The sequence below is a fragment of the Dromiciops gliroides genome, chromosome 5 (genome assembly GCF_019393635.1).
Source record: "Dromiciops gliroides isolate mDroGli1 chromosome 5, mDroGli1.pri, whole genome shotgun sequence".
NCBI classification, from domain to species: Eukaryota; Metazoa; Chordata; class Mammalia; order Microbiotheria; family Microbiotheriidae; genus Dromiciops; species Dromiciops gliroides.
Window position 1 is genome coordinate 134,575,953 of NC_057865.1, and position 26,388 is coordinate 134,602,340.

At 38.9% G+C, this 26,388-nt stretch overlaps 1 protein-coding gene across 1 annotated transcript in view; it reads right to left on the bottom strand.

The window, feature by feature from the left end:
• Positions 1-20,475, bottom strand: part of MDFIC (MyoD family inhibitor domain containing) — a 119,154-nt gene extending 98,679 nt beyond the window's left edge. Inside the window, exons 1-2 of the mRNA XM_043967302.1 lie at positions 20,263-20,475; positions 19,597-19,753 (exon numbers count right to left, since the gene is read on the bottom strand). Of these exons, the coding sequence (XP_043823237.1) occupies positions 19,597-19,690 (94 nt within the window). The 5' untranslated portion in view covers positions 19,691-19,753; positions 20,263-20,475. The remainder of the gene's footprint in view (positions 1-19,596; positions 19,754-20,262) is intronic.
• Between the last annotated feature and the right edge of the window lie 5,913 nt (positions 20,476-26,388).

Genomic DNA, 26,388 nt, shown 5'->3' on the forward strand with positions numbered 1-26,388 from the left:
TCCCTATTAGTCTTGATTCTACCAATAAATAGCTCTATATGCATGACCAAGTCTTTCTCAGTTTCAATTTCTTCACCTGTGAAATAAGGATAATGAACCCTGCCCACATCATAAGGAGAAGGAATCCTAGATATAGGAGAGAGCTGTAGAAACCATTTTACAGATGAAGAAACTAAGGCACAGAGAGATAAAGTTAACTTGCCCGGGTTCACATATTTTATAAGTGGCTAAGGTGGGATTTGGCCCCTGATGGATCAATTCTGGTTCAGTATCTATGAAAGCATCCTGTAAGTGCTATATAAATGTAAGATTAGAACAACAAGAACAACAAAAACCAAGAAACTACAAAGGTTTTAAAATTAGCACTGGACCAAAGTACAGGGTTGTACTGTCAATTTTTTTTTTGCAGGGCAATTGGGGTTAAGTGACTTGCCCAGGGTCACACAGCCAGTACGTGTTAAGTGTCTGAGGCCAGATTTGAACTCAGGTACTCCTGACTCCAGGGCCAGTGTTCTATCCACTGTGCCACCTAGCTGCCCCAGTACTGTCAATTTTTAAACTATCTCCAAAAAAAATTCACAGTGAAAAATCTTATCATTTATTCATTTGTCCTATTCCTAACTCTTACAAAGGGAATACCACCAATCCTTCCCTTCATACTTAAGTTCTTTCCCAAGGCATTATACCTACAACAGGTATATTCCCTTGCCTTACCTATCTCAAGCTTTGATGAATTAGCTCAACACTAAATCATCCACTGCATTGGAGTCCCTTACCCCTTATGCTATTAACCAACATACCTTATCAAGTCACGAATTACTCCCACCATTTGCTCCTTTGCTTCCTATTCACATGCTGGTGAATGGAGTTGCAGGATGTCACAAAACCCTACTGATTGGGTCCATTACAATTGGATGGTACATAATCTTAACAGGGCCCTCACTGCAGCAAGGCAATCTTTTTATATCTCCCTAATCAATTTAGTCTCCCTCTCACCAAAGCAGCTATTCAAAACATTTCCATCCCTTTTCAAGCCTCCCGCAAAACTTCCTCTCCCTACCCTCTCTAAATTCACTGAAAAAATTGAGGCTGTTCAATGAAAATTCCCTCTTCTCCCCTCTACCTCATCTCACATTATTCAGGTGCCTCCTCCACCCCACTATTTCCTCCTTCACCACTCACATAAAGAAGTGGCCTTTTTTGTCCTGGTAAACCCCTCCACATGCATAAGTGACTCCATTCTATTTTATCTTCTCCAGCAGATTCCCCCACCCCCACCCTCTAACAACCCCATTCTCACACTAAGCTTCAGTCTCTTATCTAGTGGCTGCTTCTATGCTGCCAAAAACATGCCATATCTTCTTCATCTTTAAAGTCTCACTTGATCAACCACCCCCACTATCCATAGTCCTCTATTTCTTCTTCCTTTTGTGGCAATCCCTTGAGTGCCTTCCTCTACTTTCTTCTAAGCCCTATGGCTTCCAGCTTCATCATTCAAATAAAACTGCTATCTCCAGAGTTATCAATGATCTCTTAATTGCTAAATCTAATGGTTCTTTCTTACTATAGGTTCTCTTCCCACAGTCTTTGGTCCAGACAAACTGTACTCTCTTTTCCTAACACAATGAACTTCATTCTCCCTTCTCACCCTACCTACACTTCCCTCTATGCCTTTGGATTGGCCATCTCCAATGGCTGGGACACATTTTGCTCTCTTCAAGTCTTCAAGTCACTCAAACACCATCTTCTGCATAAAATTTTTCCTGATCCTGCCCCCGATCAAAACTATACTGCCTAACTACCTTATATTTAGCTATCTTGTTTGTAACTACCTAATTTAATATTGATTGTATCTATGTTTGCTTGATACTATATAGTTGTGCATGCTGTCTCCCCCAATGAAATAAAACCACCTTGTGAATAGGGATTGGTTAATTTTTTTGCATTTGTATCCCAGAGCCTAGCACACAATTGGTACTTAATGAATGCCTGTTGATTGAGTCAAATGATGAAATAAAAAGTAGAAATGAAGGAGATTTGACATTACCAGAATTTAAATTGGTATCAAAAATGATATAGTACAAGACAAAAAAAAAAAGTTGGTGAGCAGAAGAGGATAGATAAGCAAATCTCAGAAGCAAATGTTTATAGTAATATTCACACCGATAACATTATCAAACCATGGAGGAATTAAAGCAAAGGACAAAGGCTGTAAATTAATATCATTATTTTATGAGTTTATTGCTGTTTAAAGATGACATAGTTAAACATGACATAGCTAGAACATTTCCATCTAGTTCTTTTTGCCCTGCTTTGTTAATTCTACATCATTTCATATGCCTTCTCATCCTTCTCTGAATTCTTAAAATTACTTTTCCTCTGACACTTATAGGAGGAGTAACACTAAACAAGACATGTGACCTCATTGAGCTCTAGAACTACAAAATTTACTGAGAACTGATTCCCCACCCAGTCCCCTCTTTCCCAGGCAGGTGAATTGCCTGGGGCTGACTGTCTTTGTCATTTCCAGACTCTAGATAGACTTATGGACCTTCCCCCAAGCAACTTATTCCCTCCCAAAGTTCCCCACCTTACTCCCTGGACTTTATGTTATTATGTAAAAAGGGTCCACCTGCATTAAGTAGTTTCTATTCAGAGTCAGTAACGCCTATACTCAAATTAGGAGCTGTTCTATTATTTCTTTTGTCAAAGGTTCATTTACATTAATTAGCTATATGTCACTCTGGAGCGATCTTTTGGTTCTGTTACCCCACTAAAACCCTGTCCTCAGTTCCCATCTTTGGGTATTCCTAGCTTCCGAGCTTTGCGATACCACGGGCTATAGTTCCTCTGCCCCGATTAAAGACCTTATTTCTCCTATATTGATTGTTTCCTTAATTTCCAGGTTAACACCGATAACATTATCAAACCATGGAGGAATTAAAGCAAAGGACAAAGGACGCTGTAAATTAATACCATTATTTTATGAGTTTATTGCTGTTTAAAGATGACATAGTTAAACATGACATAGCTAGAACATTTCAATCTAGTTCTTTTTGCCCTGCTTTGTTAATTCTGCATCATTTCCTATGCCTTCTCATCCTTCTCTGAATTCTTAAAATTACTTTTCCTCTGACACTTATTGGAGGAGTGACACTAAACAAGACATGTGACCTCACTGAGCTCTAGGCAACTCTCTAAGAATGTAAATCACAGAGGGGCAGCTAGGTGGTGCAGTGGATAAAGCACCGGCCCTGGATTCAGGAGTTTCCTGAGTTCAAATCCAGCCTCAGACACTTGACACTTACTAGCTGTGTGACCCTGGGCAAGTCACTTAACCCCCCATTGCCCTGCAAAAAAAAAAAATTAATTAAAAAAAAAAAAAGAATGTAAATCACAGAAAAACTGACTCCATGTACTGCAAGTTTACTAATCCGGGAGCTCTCTAGATTCATAACCTACCAAATTCAGTTCACAACCCTACCTTCCTTACAAAACATTAATATTCCATCAATTCCATGTACTATACATTTGCTCAAACATCGCTCAATCATTAGGCAGAGTTTCTTTTTCAATGTTTACTATTAAAAAATAATACTGCTATAAATATTTTCATACACATAAGTCTTCCTTCTCAGTAAACTCCTTGATATATAAAACACCAAAAAAGAGATGGTTGCGTCAAAAGGAACACATAATCTTGCAACTCTTCTTGCATGACTCCAAGCTGTTTTCTAAATATTAAAGTGTCCGATTACATGTACTATGAATTATAATCACTCTTTAGACTTTTATTTAACTGCTTCCAAGGTTTGTACATTAAACGGGATACACTGGGGCAGCTAGGTGGCACAATGGATAAAGCACTGGCCCTGGATTCAGGAGGACCTCAGTTCAAATCTGGCCTCAGACACTTGACACTTACTAGCTGTGTGACCCTGGGCAAGTCACATAACCCCAACTGTCCTGAAAAAAAAAAAAGAAAAAAAAGAAGAAAAAAGGGATACACTGGGTATCTACAGATGTGTTAGGGCAAAATTTATCACAAACTTTTTGAAGAATTGTTATAATACATACTCACAAAATGTAATTTAAGAGAATTTACTCATAACTACAGGATCATATCTTGAGTTGTCACATTCAACCAACACAGGCAACAGTAAGTCAACAAGCATTTATTAAGGTCTTACTATATGCCAGGCACTGTACTAAGTGCTAAGGATACAAAGAAGAGAACAAACTAACAGTTTGTACTTCATTCTCTTCAAAGAACTCAAATTCTAATGGGGAATTTAGCATACAGGGCTATAAGATAGAAACTACATATAAAAGATAGATGGATGGATGGACAGACAGACAGACAGACAGATAGATAGATGATAGACAGAAAGATAGATAGATAAATAGATAGATGATAGATGATAGACAGACAGACAGATGGATGGATGATAAATAGATGATAGATAGATGATAGATAAATAGATGATAGACAGATAGATGGATAGATAAACAAATGATAGACAGATGATAGATAGATGGATAGATAAACAGATGATAGACAGACAGATGATAGATAAATAGATGATAGACAGACAGATAGACAGATTCATGATTTGCTGAAGATTGTGCATGTAGTAAAAAGAAGGTTAAGACTATGAAACCAGGTTCCCTGATTCCAAATCTTGCATTCGTGCCACTGTACCCTTTCACAATGACTATTTCACCGGATGCCCTCCCCATGAAGTAGAATAAACAGTTAGCTATGGAAACATGGAGCCCTTTGGGACATCCCCAGGGAATGTTCCCACCCTTGACAGGTTCCAGAACCTTACTCTATTCCTGTCCTACACTGTTTTATTGGAAAAATTCTTAAACAAGTAGGAAAGTTTTCATTATCAGTTTTCCCCTCTCATATTTACCCCTTCCTTCCTATTCCCACAGGCTACCACCCTAATTCAATAATAGCTGTTGCTATGTTTATATAGTGCCTTATGGCTTACACAGGCACTTTTCTAAGAATTCTATAAGGTGGATAATAGAGACAGTGATTTTACAGATGAGTAAATGGAGGATCAGAAAGGTCAGATGATTTGTCCAAAGTCATACATAAAGCTATCAAAGTGGAAAACCTAGAACTCAATCCAAGTTCTCTGTTTCTAAAAATCAATGTTTGTTTTTACATGTATGTATACATACACACATATGTCTGTGCGTGTGTAAGTATATGTTGGTGTGTATACATATATATGTCTTTTGTATGTGTATGCATATACACACACACATTGCTTTATATATATTACTCTATATTGCTTCTTCCTCTCATCAGGCAGTTAGATGGCACAATGCTCAGCTTGGAGTGAGCAAGACCTGAGTTCAAATTCAGCCTCAGATATCAGCTCTGTGACGCTGAACAAATCACATATCTTCATGTAGCCTCAATTTCCTCTTCTATAAAATGAGAGTAATAGCCCTACTTCACAGGTTGTTGGAAAAATCAAAAGTGCTTTCCTAACCCTTAAAGTGCTGTTTAAATGTTAGCTACTGTCATCATCTAAATCTCAGAATGTTATCAACTGAAAAGCATTTCAATGATGAAATTAAGGATCAGAGAAATTAAATGACTCGACCGAGATCACACAACTGATAAATGGGAGCTGGCATATATACTCGAAGTCTTCTAATTAGCAATCTCTATTATATTATGCTGCCTCCTAACCAGTTACTGTAACTGCATCCCCTACTGTAAGTTTTCCCCTGCCTTAGGTCTCATACCCATCATGCATACTACAGGCAAAAATCATTCCTAAAATGTGATTTTGATCATGTCACTGTCCTGCTCAAAAGTTTGTAGCACACGGGCAGCTAGGTGGTGCAGTGGATAAAGCACCGGCCCTGGATTCAGGAATACCTGAGTTCAAATCTGGCCTCAGACACTTGACACTTACTAGCTGTGTGACCCTGGGCAAGTCACTTAACCCCCATTGCCCTCAAAAAAAAAAGGTTGCAGTACCTCTCAACTGCTTCAATGATGAGTTCATCTTAAACTGGAACTCTCCACAATATGGCCCCAAGTTTCTTTTCCATAGCTGCCAATCAGGTCCTATCTCCAGTGCTTAACTCTAAATGACATAACCAGCAACCTGGAGGCTCTATAACCCCAAATCGGCACCACAGCATGTTGACCTAAGTACATGAGGATAGACCACTCTTGCCTGAAATGATTTTTTTTTCCTTCTCTGAACTCTTAGGGAATGGCAGGTCAATATATGATCAATGATTGTATTATTCATTCTGCAGCCGATTGATTGGGTATTGCATTGTGACATCTCTCCTATAGTTTTCATAAATCCATTTCAAATCTTATAGTATAATTAATCTTTATCTTTATTGTCTTTCTTGTTTTTTTGTTGGAGGGATGCCTCCATACAGACAAACTTGTTGAAGAAAGCAAATCAATAATATTTTTTTTTCTGATTCTTTAGGGTGCCTAGCATAGTGCTTTGCACCCAGGAGGAGCTTGATAAATATTTGCTGATTTGATTTTCCCTTTTTGACATTCCAACGATGAAAAATGATTCACATATGCAAATACTAACTTCAGATGAGTAGTCAAACTTGAACCCTCCAAAAGGACTGGAGTAAAGACACATGCACATGAATCATCTTGTTAGGAATATGTGGGTGTGAATATGAAAACAGAAGTGAGAATACATCTAGAAGCCCAAAAGTTGGGTACAGACTAAAATAACTATCTTCTCAATAGATCTTAGTTCATGTCGGAAAATGGCATTAGTTTCTATAAAATAAATCTGTTTACAAAAGGTAAAAATCAAAGAATTTCCTGCTTAAAGATATCTGTGTTGATATAAAAAGGGGATGTTTAAAATTTGAGTGACTTCATTAAATTGCATTCACTTGCTTCCCCCTAAAAAAGTCATTCAAAATACAAATATGCTTAAATATAAAGAGTGATGATTAAGAGAACAGGAAGCAACAGCTTTAATCTCCATCGATGTAATGCTGAAGTGAAACTACTCAGAATTTAGTCTAATCTCAAACCAGAAAATCAGGAAGAGACATTTAGAAAGCACAGAATCAATCTACAGCCTCACAGAGGTACTAAGCTTATACCATCCCAGAAAGATGGATTTGTTGTACATTTGCCACATTCTGCATTTCAACAAATTTGTCAAGGATGAAAGGCATAACTTTCCAATCCGACCAATGCACTTTGCTTCAATTTTTCCAGAATCTATACTTCAAGAACACAGCACTAGCTGAGTAATTTGCACATTGTGGCTAGGCTCTTTTTAATTTGAAATCACTTCATCTAGACTCAGGAAATGAGGTTAAAGAAAATGGGGGAAATGCCAACTCATGCAAGATTTCTACAGACTCCCTAATAATCATATTAATATAACCACCATCAATACTGGTATAAAAGAAATCTCCTCACTTTGGATTTCTCTATCCAAATGAATACTAGTCTGAGCTCTCTCCCTATCCATACTTCTTTGGCTCTGGATCTCATAGATATGGGTCTTTTATCTCCTTCAATGCAGACTAAAACCTAGACAAACCTTCTCCTCCTGAATGATTCTTAGCCAGGTTCTCCCACAAGCCAATTTTGTTTTTGTTTTATTTTATTTTTCTCTCTCTAATCAGTTCTCCACAAAGCTGCCAAAGTGATTTTTGTAAGGCACCAGTCCGATCAAGTCAACACTCCTGCTCAATGAACTCCAATGGCTCCCTATCCCCTCTAGTAGCAATTATAAACCAAAATGAGTTGGCATTATAAAGCCCTTAACAACCTGGCCACAAACTAACTTTCTAGACTTATATATTGCTCTTTTTCATGAATTCTATAGTCTAGTCATACTGTTCTTACTGTACCTTAAATCACATTTAATCTCCCATCTCTAGGCCTTTGTATTACCTTTTCTCCATGCCTGGCTTGTTCACCCTCCTTTTACCTCTGTCTCTCAAAACTCCTTAGTTTCCTTCAAAATTCAGCTCAAGCACCACCTTTTACATAAAGTCTCCATTCTGATTTAACCTAGTTACTAGTGCTTTACATCTCCTCCCAAAAAAAATTCCTTGTGTTTATTTTGCATATGTTACACATCTTCTCTAATAGAATGGAAGGTCCTCTTTCTCTAAAATCAGTGCTTTTTTTTTCCCATACTTATGTGGAGGAAAAGACTCCACTTTTGTCTTTGAGTTTCCCAGCACCTAGCACATTGCTTGGCATACAAAAGGGGTTTAATAAATTCTTTTTTTTTATTATCTACCCAAATGCCTTCAGTCCTTCTGGGGCCCTTTTGTTGCAGCTAGCTGGGCATCACACATATTAAAGTCCCACATGTGCAAGGCACGGAACCTCACTCAAACAAGTCATTCAGACAAGATCTTTGCTCTTCAGGAATATCAAACAATGACTGAGCACATTTTCAGGACAAAGGAATAAGGCACTGATAACTAAAGTAAACATAGTTTTGATTCCGTTGGGGAGATGAAATGCTTTCAAACTAAAATTTAAACATTTAGGCAGTCTCAAGTAAAAAATGCCTAATTTCTGTTAGTTATATACATATAGACAGCAAGGTGTAGACAGGTTGGCCTTTCCCTATCTACCCAAAGGCTTTCCCCATTAAGGCTAATGGCTAACCATTACCCCAGTTTTTACTCACAAACTCCTTGCCTTCCTTCCCTCAGCCCTATTTGGTGTCTTCATTTTGGACAAGAATCAGTGGCCTGGTCATGTCACTTGCTGACACCTATCTGACCTAAGCCTTCTTTTCCTCCTTTTCCCATTCTTCCGCCTCAAGAACACAACGCAATAACATTGTCCCTTTCACTTCTACTTTTCATCAGGCAATAGTCAGTCAATTCTACCTTAAGCTATCTATCTCTTCTTCCCTTTCTATATTTTTGCTCATGCTGCCTCTCTTACTTGGAACACACTCTGTTTCACTCCACCATACCCATCTGTAGATGGACTTCTTAAATATCCAAACTCTCCACAAAGCTGGTTCTTATCCATCCAAAATGAAAGTGATCTTGCCTAAAATTTTCTCTTAGCATTTTTCCTATCTCTTTGTCCTTTGCACACTCTCTCTAATATGATACTTACTTATGAGCATGTTCAATTCCACTAAAATTCTAAATGTCCCTTGAAGTCAGAGATGCACTAATTTTTTACCTTTGTAGCCAAACTACAATGTCTTACACAAAATAGACACTGGATAGGTATTCCTCAAATTGAACTGGTATACACACATCCTTTTTAAACCCTTTTCCTCTTCCTACATGTAATCTCTATACAGTTATATTAGAAAAACCTTTCCTTATCATTCATGAAAGAACAAGAAAAGCTAGATACAATGTGATGTACAACACAGATTTCAGGAGAAACAGTTTCAAAGAGTTCAAAAAGAGAGAAAAGTAGGACCCATTGCCAGCAATTCTACAAGTGAAACCAACCCTAGGGGAATAGTATGCTTTAAAGAAAAAATCCCACCAACAGAATTGAATGAGGAAGAAAGAGTATATCTATCTAATCAGTCAATAACTATTTATTAAACATCTATTAAGTGCCAGGCATTAAAGAGAATGGTGTGGATAAAACTCTTTTGCCAACTTAGATTTGAAAAACATATATACAGTAAATGGAGATATGGACAGGTAACACAGGATCCATACAAAAGAGTAGAAAGTCTTACAAGAACAGAGAGCACGCTACCAAAGTGCAAAATGAAGGGGTGCTGGAGACAAAGTCAAAAGAGAGCAAAATGATCATCTACTCCAATGCCAAGGTCACATAAGTACATAGTTGGAATCTGAATCCAGGTCCTTCCTCAAGAAATCCAATGGTTCTTTTCACCATAACATCTAACGCTACTCAAATTGGATGAGAGAATAATAAACAATAGAGAGAGGGGCAGCTAGATGGCGCAGTGGTTAAAGCACTGGCCCTGAATTCAGGAGTACCTGAGTTCAAATCCGGCCTCAGACACTTGACACTTACTAGCTGTGTGACCCTGGGCAAGTCACTTAACCCCCATTGCCTGCAAAACAAAACAAAACAAAACAAAAAAAACAATAGAGAGAATTAATTCTTATTTTTCTCCTGTTTTTCTCTAAGAGGGAAGAAAAATCTATGAATTGTAGAGAACAGAAGAAAAATAAATGATGGGAAATTGAAAGCCAAGAAATGAGTGAAGAAAGTAAGAAAGTACTTAGCTTCTCTCAATTAGGTCAAGTCATCATGTGACAGTTACTATTGCTAAGTTGATGCAATTAGTGTCTAAAAAAATCATAGATAATGGGAAAGGTACAAAGAGGTTAGATATGAGAAAATGTCCCAATTTCCAACAAAAGTGGAGTGAGAGCGAGAATATATCAAACTAAAGGCTAGTTAAACTTTAATTATTAGCAAAATTTTAGAATTTTAAACCTCTACATAATTTTGGGGTTTTAAGATTCCAGAAAAATAAAGAGATGATTTGTGATCACATAAAGGAAATGGTGATCACCAAGAGCCAACATGGGTTCATCAAGAACAACTCTGCTAGACCAACACTATTTCCTTTTTTGCTAACAGGGTTACCAGATAGGTGATTAATTCCTTCACTAAAGTCCTAACATAATGACCTTGGGTTGTCAAAGTTCTGGCAGGTAGTACTAAATTAGAAAGGCTTCAAATGTGGATCCAAGGATGAATGCATGTCTGTTATCTACAGAGATTTGCAGAGCTGAGTTCAAAAAAGGCTTGTCAAGATGTTTGCAGGGTGATAATTGTTTTGTCCATAGAAACTGTACAAAAGTCATTTACTATATCATATTAGATTTGTAATCAACATCAGTAGAGGGTATATATGTCAGATGTAGAAAGAGATTTCATCACCACACTGATGAAATCACAGATCATTGAAACATTGTAAAGCATGAGCATGATAGATCATGGAATATCAAAAACACATTATACTGTACTTTGCCAAGGTTCTTGACAAAGCTTCTTATGATATCTTAGAAAATCAAATCAGGGGGCAGCTAGATGGCACAGTGGATAGAGCACCGGCCCTGGAGTCAGGAGTACCTGAGTTCAAATCCGGCCTCAGACACTTAATACTTAACTAGCTGTGTGACCCTGGGCAAGTCACTTAACCCCAATTGCCTCACTAAAAAAAAAAAAATCAAATCAGGACAACTAGATGGTACAGTGGACAGAGTGCTGGGCCTAGAGTCAGGAAGACTCATCTTCCTGAGTTCAAATCCAGCCTCAGACACTAGCTGTGTGACCCTGGCCAAGGAACTTAACCCTGTTTGCCTCAGTTTTCTAGTCTGTAAAATGAGCCAGAGAAGGAAATGGCACAATACTGCAGTATCACTGCCAAAAAAACCCCAAAGGGAGTCATGAAGAGTCAGACACGACTGAAATTACTAAACAACAGTCATAGTAACACTTGTACTACCTACCTCACCCGGCAGTTATAAAGATTGTGTTTTGTGAAATGAGTTACTACCATTGAGGCAGCTGGTGGCCCAGGAGATAGAGGACTGGGCCTTGACCTAGGAAGACCTGAATTTAAATCCAGCCTCAGACACTTACTAGCTGTGTGACCCTAATCAAGTTATTTAACCTCTAGCTGCCTCAGTTTATAAGATAGCATAATATTCGTACCAACCCTCACAGGGTTGTGTGAGGATCAGATGTAAAAGTGTCTAGCACAGTGCCTAGCACAGAGTAGGCAATATTAAAGACTTATTTCCTTCTCTTCTCCCCGCTGAAAAACTGGACAATACCCAAAGAAAATTGAGCAGGATAATGAAGGACTATGGACCATGACACACAAGGAATGTTAGAAGGAACTAGGAAAGTTTAGCCAGAAAAATGAAAAGACTGAATGAAGAAAAACGTGAAATATAATCTCCTTGAAAGAACAGATCATTTGTTGTTGTTTTTTTAAATATCCAGCTGTTGTTGTTCAGTCTTTTTCAGTTGTGTCTGACTCTGCATGACCCTTTTTGTGGTTTTCTTGGCAAAGATACTGGAGCGGTTTGCCATTTCCTTCTCCAGCTCATTTTACAGATAAGGAAATTGAGGCAAACAGGTTAAGTGACTTGCCCAGGGTTAACACAGTGGTCTAAACACAGCAGGAACCCAATATGTGTTTGTTGAATCTAAGTGATGAATTTAACCCTGGCATGATAACTGTCTGAGGACTTTTGAAGGGCCATCAGCCAGAAGATGGATAACATTCTTTATGCTTGGCTCCGGAAGTCACAATTAATTATAACAGCTTCACTGACTCTTGGTTTAAGGCTTTCTAACAATTAGAACAGTTCCAAAATTTGAATGAGAGACTTCAAGAGGTAGGGAAATTTGCTATCACTGGATATCTGAACACAGAAGCTTGATGATCAGGAGTTACTGATGTTGGATTAGATGAACTCTGAGGTACTTACTGACTCTAGAAAGTCAGTGATTCTATATTAAATTTGTGATCCAAAAATCAATTCTAATGCTCACTGATCACAAAATTATCAATAAAAAATAAAGTCAACAGTTTTTAAATGAAGCATGAAAATGAAAAAGTGGCATCCAGTTCTTGAAATTACTGAAAAGTTTGGATAGAGATAGATAAACAGATAGATAGATAGATCATACATACATAGACAGACATAAATATATCTATATATGGGGACAGAGACAGTGGCTCAGAGTCAGAAAGACCTAAATTCAAGTCTAAGGCTGATACAATGGGAGCCTGGGCAAGCCAATTAACCTCTTAATTTCCCGAATGACTATCTAGTACTACAAGATGCACAAAAGGTGACAATCTTCATTGGTAGAAAGATCCTCCACACTAGGAGTTCTCTATATCAAAGAAGAAAAGGAGGGAGGCTTGTTTCTGATTCTAATTAAACGTGTTTTCTCTTATTAAACTTTTATTCAAGGACCAGCATTCAAAATAAGGTTTTTAAACTATCACTTATCACTGCTTAATTTTATTTGATTACTAGCACTGAAAAGTATTGTAATATTAATTTTATATCAAAATGTATAGTATATTTTAGGATGGTGTTTTACAAACATTACAATTCACATTTAACTATAAGTGCTTTATAGTTTACAAAGAACTTTCCTTAAAATTGTCCTATCCATGAAAAGTATTTTTTAAGTACCTCCTCTGTGTCAAGAACTGTCAGGCACTGGAAATACAAGTACAAAAATATGAAACAACCCCTACTCAGAACCACCTATTAACTGAGGAAACATATGTAAGAATATACCATATAAATAGAAAGTTGATAAATACAAATATATACAAAGTAGTTAAATACCTGGTAGTTTGGGAAGGAAATATATACAAGATAAGTGGTACAAGTATTATTAGTATAACCAGTTAATAAATGAGGAAACTAAGTCTTGGAAAGGTTAAATATTGTGTCTATTTTCACAAGGCTAATTAAGTCCAGATCTTCAAATCCAGATGTGTTTCTGTTTCATATGATATAGTGGTTTCTCTAGGAACCATTAGAATCTCTCACAGAATCAGAATTTTTTAGAGCTAAATTATAATATTGTTTCAATGAGAAAATTAATTCTAAAATCCCAATTACAAATTTATCATTTTGAAATACAACCCAGGGGGCAGCTAGGTGGTGCAGTGGATAAAGCACCAGCTCTGAATTCAGGAGGACCTGAGTTCAAATCCGGCCTCAGACACTTGACACGGACTAGCTGTGTGACCCTGGGCAAGTCACTTAACCCTCAATGCCCTGCAAAAAAAAAAAAGTGAAATAAAACCCAGTTTTTCAAATTAAGGATTTAATTTGCTGTGTCTATTGTCCTTAGTCATGTGGATTGACTTGGGCTCTGAAGTCAGAAGCAATGGGAAAGAAAGTTACAGATCTCCTCTGCAAGATATTAGATTTAATATTCCTTTGTAAAGATCAAAACTAATTCTGTAGGAGTCTTTGACTTCTATGGAGAAATGGTGCTATAGAAATCAAAAGGATGAATATATGTATGTCTATATGCATAAGTATATATATATACACACACATACACACATACACACATACATATATATAATATTATAATCTGGTATAGATATATAAATGTGAATATATAGTGATCAGAACCATTCTCTCCCAGGAAGACTCATTAGGTATTTAAAAGTCTTGGACATCTAAACTACACATCTAAAATAAAGATTTTTCTATGTAATTCCAACTTGAAAACCTGCTCCCTAGCTTCTATTTCAGATTATTTTTAATTAACTTCATTGGCATTTTGCATCCTGCTATGAAAAGTCCGCCTAATAGTCTCAGAGGATCCTCCCAAGAGAGAAGAATGCATTAAATCACACATTATCACATTATCGTGTATTTCAGTACTTAGAGTCCACATATTAAAGGCTTGGCAAAAGCATCAGGGGGAAAAAAAACATGAATAAAGTTTGACTGGTTCACAAATATTCAGATGGCATTATCCTTAATATAATAGTACTAAAAAGTTAGAATATTGATTTCCTATTTCTCCACATTCATCTCAGTAAACACTGAGAATGACTATTCCCATCACCTTTGCTTAATACTAACTAGCTCTGGGACCTTGGGAAAATCTCTTGACCTCTCTGGGTTTCAGTGTGGAATGGTGGAAAGCACAGTGGATTTAGACTCATGAGATCTGGTTTAAAATTTCAGCACTAAGACTCACTAGCTCTATAACTATAGGCTAGTCATTAACATCTCTGTTCTCCAGTTTGCTCATCTGTGAAATGGGGATGATAATAATTACCTCCCCCAAGTTGTTTTGAGGAAAACACTTGGTAAAACTTAAAGCCCTCCAGAAATGTAAATCAGCCATTTTCACTAAGATAAACCCTAAGTTTATTCCTAGACTCATTCTGTTTTATAAATAAAGGCACTTGACTGACTTTCATAAGCACAGATTCATCACCTGTATTTTTACTTTCTCCTTGATAACATGTTTAATTCAAAAATATTTTAATCAAAAAATAAAGATTATTAGAGTGGCCCCTAATTAGGACACACTCTTGCCTTTGTGTAAACATAAGTTCTTTTCAGGTTTTCTGCAAATATAAAAGAACCACTTCCAGATATCATAACACCACCATTCTTCCAATACCTAAGGTCAAAACCTAGATTCAGCTTTGGGGCTTGCCTCCCTCATCCCCTACATCCAATCTGTTGGGAAGTACTCTAGATTCTACATCTCTTCCAGCTATCCTTTTCTGTGTGGGGAGATGATAGATAGACACATAGATGGATGGATGGATGGATGGATGGGGAGATAGAGATAGCTAGATATAGATAGTAGATAGATAAATAGATAAATGGATGGAGAGACAGAGATATAGATAGTAGACAGACAGACAGATAGATAGATATACTAAATGGAAGTAATATGTAATGAGAACCTGAGTTCAAATCTGGTCTTTGACACTAGCCATATGAACCTGGACAAATCACTTAACCCCTGATTGCCTCCCCCAAAAAAGCCTCATTATGTATTACTTCCATTAAGTTTCCCAAAACTGATGTGATATCTCTTGCCTCCATGAATTTGCAAATACCCTAAGTGGAATGATTTTCTTCTTCATTTCCACTTTCACAATCTTTCTCTTCCTTCACTTTGTTTTGTTTGTTTGGTCAGTTGGTTTTTGCAGGGCATTGTGGGTTAAGTGACTTGCCCAGGGTCACACAGTTTGTAAGTGTCAAGTGTCTGAAGTTGAATTTGAACTCAGCTCCTCCTGAATCCAGGGCCAGTGCTTTATACACTGTGCCATCTAGTTGCCCCACCCCCTTCCTTCACTTTGATTCAATTAAATTTGACAGGCAAATACTAAGCACCTATTATGTGTAAGACACTGTCCTAGGCACTAGGCTTACAAAGGCATAAATGAAAAATGGTCCCTGCCCTCAAGGAACTTACATTCTAACGAAGGCTAAGAAAGAAGTATAAGATAATTTGAGGTGGAAGAGAACACAAACAAATAAACAGTTTAGGAAAGGTCCCAGGAGACATGTAAACTAAGCCATCAAGCAGTAGCAGAATTCTAAAAGGTAGAGGTAAGAAAGGTATACACTTCAGGCATGTTAGGACAGCCCTAGCAGAGGCATGGAAGCTAGAGATGCCATATTAGGTTCAGCCAACAGCCAAGTAGACCATTTGGGCTGAAACATAGAATGCATTTAGGGGGATAATGAAAACTAAGTCTAGGGGCAGCTAGGTGGCAGTGGATAAAGCACCTGCCCTGGAGTCAGGAGGACCTGAGTTCAAATCCAGCCTCAGACACTTGGCACTAGCTGTGTTACCCTGGGCAAGTCACTTAACCCTCATTGCCCTGCAAAAATAAAAAGTAAGTCTAGAAAGGCAAACTGGAACCAAATTATAAAGGGTTTCAATGAAGAGTCTTAATTTTATCATAGACAAAATTAGAGGTGACTTGATCAGATTTTTGATTTAGGAAGTTTATTTTGGCAAATGTGTAGAAGATGGCTTGAAGAAGGGCAAGACTAGAAGCAGAAATACCAACGGGGGCCTACTGAAATTGTCCAGGCTTGATGTGATGGAGGCCTCAACTCCAGTGGTGACTGTGAATGGAGAGAAGGGGATGGATATGAGAGCTGTGAAGGCAGGACTCACAACACTTGGTAGCTTATATGGGAGCAAAGGAGAGAGTGACTGGAAAGATGGTTGTGTCTTCAACAGCAATTGGGAAATGTGGTGGTGGAGGAGTGGATTTAGGGGAAAATAAAGTGAGTTGAATGGGACATGAGTTTGAGATGCCCATGGGACATGCCGGTAGAGAAATCCAGCACACAGATGGTGATAAGAAGAGAGCTCGGGAAAGAGATTGGGAGAAAAAAAAGAAAGAGAGAGAGAATTCCATGGGACGATTAGTGTTCTATTCAAACACCACCTCCTCCATGAAGCCTTTCTTGGTTTTCCCAGCTCAAAGTTTTCTCTGCCTCTTCAAATTCTCCAATGATCTTTTCATAGAAATTTTCAGTTTGAATGAAAAGCATTTTTAATTATTTCAAAGTAACAGTAACAATATGAAACTGAAATATAGGGCAGGTAGCATCCTTAGGGCAGCTAGATGGCACAATGGATAGAGCAGTAGGCTCATAATCAGGAAAATTCATCATCATGAGTTCAAATCCAGCCTCAAATATTTACTAGTTGTGTGACCCTGGACAAGTCACTTCACCCTTCTCAACTACTTATCTATAAAATGAGCTGGAGAAGGAAATGGCAAACCGCTCCAGTGACTCTACCAAGAAAACCCCAAATGGGGTCATGAAGAGTAGGGCATGACTGAAACAACCCAACAACCAACAGGTAGTATGCTGCATAATGTTAAAATATGGAAAGAGATTTTGTGAATATATAAATACAGATTTCACCTTTTGCAAAATATAGACTTGGTCTGAATGATTTTTCTTTATGCTGACAGCTTTTGAATTACATAAAACATTTCAAGTCTGCCTTGTTTATCCCAGTATTTAAGAAAGAAGTCACTAGGTAGTATTTTAGTAGTGAGAGCACTGGACTTGAGGTCAGGAAGCATGAGTGCAAATCCAGCATCAGACATTGACAGTGTAACAACACTGGGCAAGTTGCTTTATCTGTTCCAGCCTCAATTCTTCATCTGTTGAATGGGGACAATAACACCTAATTCCCAGGGTTTTCAAGGACCAAATAAGATAATACACTAAAGCACTTGGCAATTTTTTTTAAAATGCTATATAATTATAAGCTATTATTATTTCTAAGATTATATTTGCAAGGACTTTTTAAATAAAACTTCAGCTAACTTCAGCTACTGCCTATCACAAATTCATCAATCTGTACTTCAGAGGATTGGCCTAAGGAAAAGACCTTAAGAGGTCAGAAGAAACAAAGTAGGAGAAAATTCTCTATACAGATATTCTCTACCTCAACCTGGAAGTACAACTGAAGTAATTTAATCTTCAGTTAAAATCAAAACCAAGTTCACACACTAAATAATGAGTTTTAAACAGCTTACTCTCAAACTTCATGCAATAATAAGTACTGCATTGATCCTTAAGGATTTGATCATATGACACAAACAATGATCCACTCTTAGGATGGAGGAACTTGTCATTCCAAACTCTTACAGCAGCTTACTGTGAGGATAATTAAAAAATAAAAATAAGAACACACTATTAAAATAAAATTTATAATCTAGAAGGTAATTTTTAAAAATAACAGTTTTTCAAAAGTTCCAAATTGGTTTTATGACACAAACATTGTTTAGAGTTATGAATGGCCCATGTCTGACTATAAAAAGCATGATGATTAGTTGAAATGAATACAAAGGTCATTCCTAATGACAAGAAAATTATTCTGTTGACAATAATATGTGTAGAACAGAGACGGTTTCTAGAAAAACACCTGTTTATCATTCCAACTCTCTCTGTGATTTTTTGGTAGCTAATTCATTTTTATTTTCTCTGTTTAGAAATTATGAGTCACTTTATAGAACAGAAAAATAATGATAACTATAATTCAGTTTTACAGCCCTCCATGCCAGAACACTTTTCTTTAACCATGGGTATTTTCTGGTTTCATATGCTAAAGGCTTTGATTTACTTCTCTCTCATTTCCTTCTATGTCCTAAAAAAAACAAAAAAAAACTTCCCCAGAAGCCAACAATATTGTTATTTTTTTAATTGTTCAGCTATCACTTAAACCGAAAGTCAAGGTTCTAGATTAAGTTTCCTAACTCTAAAAAATTATTTATTTTGATATTGTTTATCAAAGATCTTTGAACCAGAACGGTCAGTGGGGTTAAAAAAAAAGTATCAGAAAGTATAGTCCATACCTGTGAATGGATAACAAAGGAAAACAAGGAGTATTGTCTCCAGTAGAAGGACACTATTGTCTAACTTGTTTATAAGGCTACTTTGGAAGTTAGCCAAAATTATCTTCTTTTACAAACAGCACATAACAAGAGAGGTAATTCATTCTTGTGAAGTGTTCCTTTTAAAGCACCTATAAGTTCAAACAAAGTGAGAATGTATATGCATGGGCCAGTTCAAAGAAGTGGGTCACCGGACAAAGATTAGGAAAAGGGTTTCAAGGCAGGCTCCAGGGACAAACAGATCAAACTTGGAGCACAGACATGTTCATGGAGCTACAGCATTCCCAAATCTGCTGAGGAGAGAGCAATCTGAGAGGAGGAATGAGGGAGTTGGACTAGGTGGCTGGCCTCTAGCTCTTCTTTCAGCTTGAGATCTATGATCCTATGAGTCCTAGGTCCTGAGTTATAAATGCATCTTCCCCCAAAATGACGTTAATCAATTCTGTTTCTCCCCAGCATGGGGAAGGAGGAATAGAGGTCCTAGTAGCTGGTACTCTTCTGGTTAACAATTTGAAGTTCTATCCATGCTAGAGGTCAGTGCTACAGAAATTAGAACAGGTCTACACACACCACACAATCCCTAAATGTATCAGCCCAAACAAACAAACAAACAAACAAAAACCCAACCCAACAATTATAAAGAAAAAAAAAAAGTTAGCAAGCAACTTACCCCCAGGGAGTGAGATCAAAAAGCTGCTTTCAGACTCAGCTCCACGCTTTGGCCCTTCAGGCCCAGGAGGAAGAGGTTCTCCCACTTGGGACATCTGCCAGCCCTCTCACCAAGAAATAAAGAGCTTACACCCCTTTGACACAACTAACAGACGACCCTGAAGGAACAAACAAATGAAAGGACTTTTATGTGTTGCATTCGGGAAACTTACTGCAGCTGGCCGGGGGGGGGGGGGGGGGGGGGGGGGGGGGGGGGGGGGTGGGGGGGGGGGGGGGGGGGGGGGGGGGGGGGAAGCATTTTAAAAGAAAAGCACACCACCCACCAGGAATATTTCCTCCCCCTGCTCCCCAACCCAAGCCCCACCCCTTGGGAAGTTTTGATTTGAAAAAGAGAAGAAGTAAGCAAACTATTACACAGCCACTCGACGGCCAAAGCAAAGTTTCTAATAGTCCTGGGGGTGGGGAGGGAAGAGCTCAGAAGGACTGGATGTGCGGGTGCTGGGGAAGGGGATAGGAGGGAGGAGAGGGGCTCAGAGTTTGAGTTTGGGAGAAGAGAGAGGAGGAGCGAGCAGCGTGAAGGGGGGAACGTGAAAGCCCCTCCTCCCGCGGGGCGATGGGGAAGAGCAACGAAGCAACTCCATGGAGCTAACAAACTTCACTCACGTACCTCGGCATCGCGGTCTGCGAGCCCGGCTCACTCTTCCTCTTCCTCGTCTCCCCTGCCTCTCCTGCAATGTAAAGTTAGCGAACCTCCAGGAGCCGCAGCATCTCCTCCCGTCCCGCGGCCGTGGCCGTGGCCGTGGCCTTGGCCTTGACCGCCGCTGCTGCCGTTGCCGCTGCCGCTGCCGCTGCTGCTCCCGGGACTACGTCTCAGCCTGGACTCTGCTGCGCTGGCTCAGAGCACCCCGCCCCTTCCCCGCGCCCCGGAGCACCTCCGCTGGGGACCTTTAGCCCTGTACCTCCCTTTCCCTCTTCCTCCCTCCCTTCCCCTCCTACCACACTTCAGAAACACTTTTCTTTCTTTCTTTCTTTTTTCATCATTTCCGGATCATGAAAGCATCTAAGTCTTGGCGGGTGGCCACAGCCACTGAGACTGAAGGGAGGCGCAGCCCGGGGTCCTGCTGCCCGCCTCGCTCCTCCTCCCCACCCCCTGGTCGGTGTCTGGGTCAGGAGGCCAGAAGGCTGAACAGTCCTCTGGCCAGGATTTTAGAGCTCAGACTTCGCCCTACTAATGGGCCTCTGGATAAGAGGGTGGGAAGCTGATGCCGTGCACCCACCCCCGACACACACACACACACACACACACACACACACACACACACACACGCCCTTCTAATATAGTTTCTCTCCACTTTCCAATTCTGCCCCAGGCAAAGTTGCAGTCATGGAGAATGCCCTGAGGAAAATTGAAACCCAGAAACAAAAAGGGGAAAACTGAAATCTGGTCAGGTGTCCCAACTACTGGTCTTGGTAAAAAGAAACCTCTGAAATCAGGTAGAACTAGTTGGCACGGGGCGACAGGAAGCAGTTTGGACAAGCAAACTTGATCTACTAGGGACAGATGCCCTGGCCGACATTTCTAATGGCCATTCTCAGGAAGGATGAAATGCATCAACCGGACAGACATCCCATGTGTTAAGTGTAGAAATTTTGTGTAAGGTTGCCAAGGAGCTGGTGAAAACTACTGTTATAAATTACACACTTTGTAATTTAATGAGCTAAAAGTGAATAACGATTGTAAAACTCTTTATGAAGTCCTTAATAATGCCCCACGCAATGCTTAGACTTATCGATATTAAAAGGCAAAATTAACTTTTTTAAACTAAAACAGTCAGACTTTGACTCAGTCAAAAGGGGAAAAATCATACTATGAGAGTCAAACTTGAAAGTAAATGTAAATGAAGTTAATATGTCACTACTGGTGTCTTGCTCATTTCTTTCCTAAAAGAATTACCCAGAATTGGTACTTATTCAGCTGTTCCATATCTTAACTTTTTGTAATCATGTCATTAAAAGTCCCTAAAATTAACTAGTTTCCATGATCAGTTTTTAAAGTCAGTTGCTCAATGAATTTGATTCTCCCACTATACAACTTGACCAGGGCAATATGGCATTGCTCACCTTACATTATACTTGGGTTGGCACTTGTGTGGATTTGTGTTTTTCTCCAATTGTAATATAGATATAAATTAAGGGCCTCTAAGTAGCGCAGTGAATAAAGCCCCAGCCCTGGATTCAGGAGGAACTGAGTTCAAATCCAGCCTCAGACACTTGACACTTACTAGCTGTGTGACCCTGGGCAAGTCACTTAACCCTCATTGCCCTGCAAAAAACAAAACAAAACTATAAATATAAATCTTGTCTTCCCCAAAAGGTTGCAAATTGGCCATTACACTGCAGTGCCTAGTGCTTAATTAATACTTGTTAATTGATTGCCAAATAGATCCATGCATATAATAATACAATGCATGTAGTAGGTGATAAGTCAATATTTGTTGAATGAATAAAGCCATCTTGTATCCCCTTTCAAATCCATCTTCTGATGCCTACTATCTGTGTGACCTTGGGCAAGTCAACCTACCTGGACCTCAGTTTCCTCATCAGCAAAATGAGATTCTATAATTTTGTAATTTAATGGAAATGTTAATGTAGCATCCCTGTAGGAATATTCCAGTTTCCATAAGTGCTCACAGATCGGGTCCCCAGAAGACTTCTTCCAGATTCTAAGGGTAACTCTATGGGTATGTCTGCACCCCTAACACTGTAGATAATGAGCCCCTTCCAGTGTGCTTCCCATAAATAATCAGCCTGAAGACAATCAATTCTTTGTAAAGGTATTTACTAAGATAACACATTAAAAATCATAGATATAAAACATTCCCTCCAAAATACTGGGGTACACCTTCCCACAAATATATATAGCATCCATAGGAAGAGCAGGCTCAAATTTAGCATATTTGTGTAATGAGGCATATGTGTAGGATGTATGCCTAGCAAAGGGAACTCAAACTCCTAGTTCTATAAAGCCTGGAAATGTCTTCTTTCATTGTAGTCTTCATGTTGGGTCCCCAGGATCAACTCCTTTCCATAGCCTGACTCTCAAATGTCAGGGATCACACTCCATGAAACTCTTTCCTCCCCTTGGTGACAACCTCTCAGTATATGTGTCTGTCAGAGTGTGTATGTCTCCTCCCTGCTGGATACAGTATCTCCTTCTGGTTCAGTGGCTTTCTTCAAAGCTATATTACCAATGTGGAGAATGGGAAGGAAATTCTCTTCCCTTTCCCCACAGGGCTTTTCCTTAACTGGCAGTTCCAAGCTTGCAAAGTCTCTTGAATTGGGACTACTGAAATTCATGCAGGGATAATCTGTTTAAAGCTCCCAGAGGCATGGTCAATCCTTTTGCCCAGCCAATCACTGAGACAAGTGTTTGGTCCAATCAGAGCTTCATAAAGAGTTCAAATCATAGATCAATCTTATATGGTTAGTTTAATAACTCATTAACACCTAGAGATCATATTCTGTGCTGTATGAGATCAGAGCAACAGAGGTGGGGAGGGAACTCCCTCCTTTTTCATTAGAAAACACGTTTCAGCAGTAAGGCACTAGGTAAACCAAAGGCATTTATATCATAAACACTCCCTTTAAGAAGAGAATTTGAAGATACTGTGCAAGTTGAGCACTGAATAATGTGAGCCCTCAAAAAGAAACTGATTATATTTTAACAGATAGGATATGACTGATTACTGAAAGAAGTCATGTTAAAATCAGCTGTCTATATACAGTTAGACAATCAACACGATATAGATCAAAGTCAATTCCAAGTTAGAAGAAAGAATCCAGAGAAGGAGTAGCATATAACTGAGGCAACTCTAATCTGGCATATCTAAGCAAACTGTCTGATAGACAGTGAGCTGGCCCCTAATTGATAAGGAGGAAGAAAATGAGCCTACTGCTTTGGGACAACTTCACTCTGGCTTTAATGATCTCAAACATCTTCCTGAAACAACAGCTCGTTTTGGAACAGCAATATTCTTCCACTGATGATGTGTGCCTGTGAGTCATGGAATACCAAAGTCTCTACAGAACCAAAGTTGAAGGTCACCCAGAGGACAAGTGGACATGAAGGCTAAAACATATTACCCTTGAAGGATGCCACTGGAGAAGTAGTTTAAAGTATATTGTTGGAAGGCTGTATGTATGACCCCAAAAGGAGCTAATTTTGTCATTTTAGTAAGAGTGAAAGTTGACTCGTAGAAAGACTGTTTGCCTTATGGTACCCACACAGTATTAAGAGAAGTAGAGGAAGGCTCAGCATATACTGTGAGGACGTGGACAAGATGAGAAGATGCAGATAGGTTGTGATTTATACAAAAGGAAGGAGTACCTATGTTGATCAATCACAGATTCGTTGAAGTATTTAAGTAAATCACATTAAGGTCTAATTATTCGAGCACAAGGTGATTGTATAATGAGGGGGTAGGAGTATTCCTGGCCAGTAGGCCATGTACCCTACCAGGTAAGTGATAGGGAATGATCTAGACTAAAGCAGGGGTTCTTGACCTAGGGTACATGAACTTGGGTTGTTTTTTTAATAGCTGTATCTTAACAATATTTGGTCCTTTACAATCCTGTGTATTTTATTTTCTGCATTTAAAAATAGTACTCTGAGAAGGACCCCATAGCCTTCAGCAGACTGATAAAGGGGTCCATGACACAAAAAAAGTTAAGAGTCCCTGGTCAATAGACGTGCATATTTTGAAAAGGCATCTAGGCCTGACTTCATATACCTAAAGATTATCCAGAATTATGATGAAAGTCTATTTTCCGCTTACAAATTGTTTTGTCTGCCTGTAGTATAATTTGCAAGTCAGCCTTAGATTTCCCCAGGTTAAGGAAGACTACAATATATAATCCAAGTACAAGGAGGAACCCCGTGGAAAACCTTAATTTTTCTAAAAAAGCACTTAAAGTGAATGGGTGAATAGTGTCATTGTAACAGTATTCAACAGTGTACAGTGATCAGATCATCTTGATGTTGAGAAGTATAACACCTTAGATAGTGTTCAAATATCTAGGTCATGTTCCCTCTTGTACTGGGGTGACAGAAAGATGAATCTTTACCTGGAAAACCTCAAAGAGTAATAAGCACAGCCCAGAGATGACAGATAAGCTAGATATAACAATCAAAGACAACATGAAAGGGGAGACCATGCAGCCAGAAAATGATTTTCAGGAATAGGTGGCCAGGCTTTGTAGGAATAGGAAAGCCAAGAGAACATAGAAAATGAGCCATCTTGGTCACAATTTTTACCACCATCAGAAATGGCTTTGAAACCCTTGAAGGGAGGCAGGTCCATAACAAAGACTAGTATTACTATGACATAGGGGTAGAAGAGAGACTAAGGGGGCAGCTAGATGGCGCAGTGGATAGAGCACCAACCCTGGAGTCAGGAGGACCTGAGTTCAAATCCAGCCTCAGACACTTGACACTAACTGTGTGACCCTGGGAAAATCACTTAAACCCAACTGCCTCCAAAAAAAGCTAGTAACCCTATCAAAAAAGAAAATAAGGTTTGTCCTACATAGAAGAGAGACTAGGAATTATAACAAGCCTGCTGACTTTCCATAAAGACCCATTCTTGCTGCTTCCTTCAGCCCCAGGTTCTCAATCTGCCATGATATGACCTCTGCTGATAGCAGTCATGGTACACCATGACTTGGTGATACCAAGATGTCCTCTTCTCTCAAGATGGTGCTCCCATACCTTAAATACAACCTTTACTGGGACTAACTCCTTCTCCCATACCTACCATGGTCAACTTGTAGAATAAATACAAATAGAGACTGTGGATTCAGGGAGGGTAGTGTAGTCTATGAGTTGAGAACCACATGGAACTCTGTGTACTAAAAAAAAAATGAATTATTTTTGCAGGTTGTAGTAGGTCAAGGTGGGAGCCAAGGTAAATTGGCTTTTGAGATCTTTGAATCTCCCTCCTGCTTCTGCTGTGTAGCAGAATGCCTTGGGATATTCTAGCAAGTAAGACTAAAGTACTGTCAAGAGCAGAAAATTTGGGGATTAAAAGGTGGAAACATCTCACAAACCTAAGGAATACTATAAATCTTTTGCCAATATGGAAGCTCTCAACTATAGAATATTTTCTGTGTCATGTAAATACACACATACCCTCCATCAAAAGGTAATCTTCCTTTTGTCACTTTCTCATATCCTGAAGAGGCCATTATATACCTTGGAAGAATTTGGTGAATACCACCATCCCTTCATACTTTCTGGATCAAAGTGCCTTTCCCTGGCTACCATGTGTCTTCTCTTTTCTTATTAGAATGTGAGCTCCTTGAGGGTAAGAACTTTTTTGCTTTTCCTTTGTGTATCTCACACCCTTAGCACAGTCCATGGCACTTAATACTTTTTGATTCATTCATTTATTCATCCATTCATTTTTCATACCTTCTATCTCATTTTCAGTCCCTCCTTTTCTACTGGCTTCCTTCCTGACCATACCTACAAACATGTGCAAGTCTTGAAGAGTCTCTGTCTTACTCCATGAGAATATCTATCTACCTGGAAATGGTGCTTTGACAGCATTCCACTGCCACGATTGTGTTTTTTAAAATGTCCCTAAATTCTCTATTAGAAAGATAATTCTGTCTCTGGGCCTGTAGCTGGATGTGACTCCAAGCAATGCTCTAAGTCCCACATAGTAAATGAATTATGCCACACTACCCAATGGATTTACTCCCTTATAACACAGCCCATTTCACTTTTTGTACA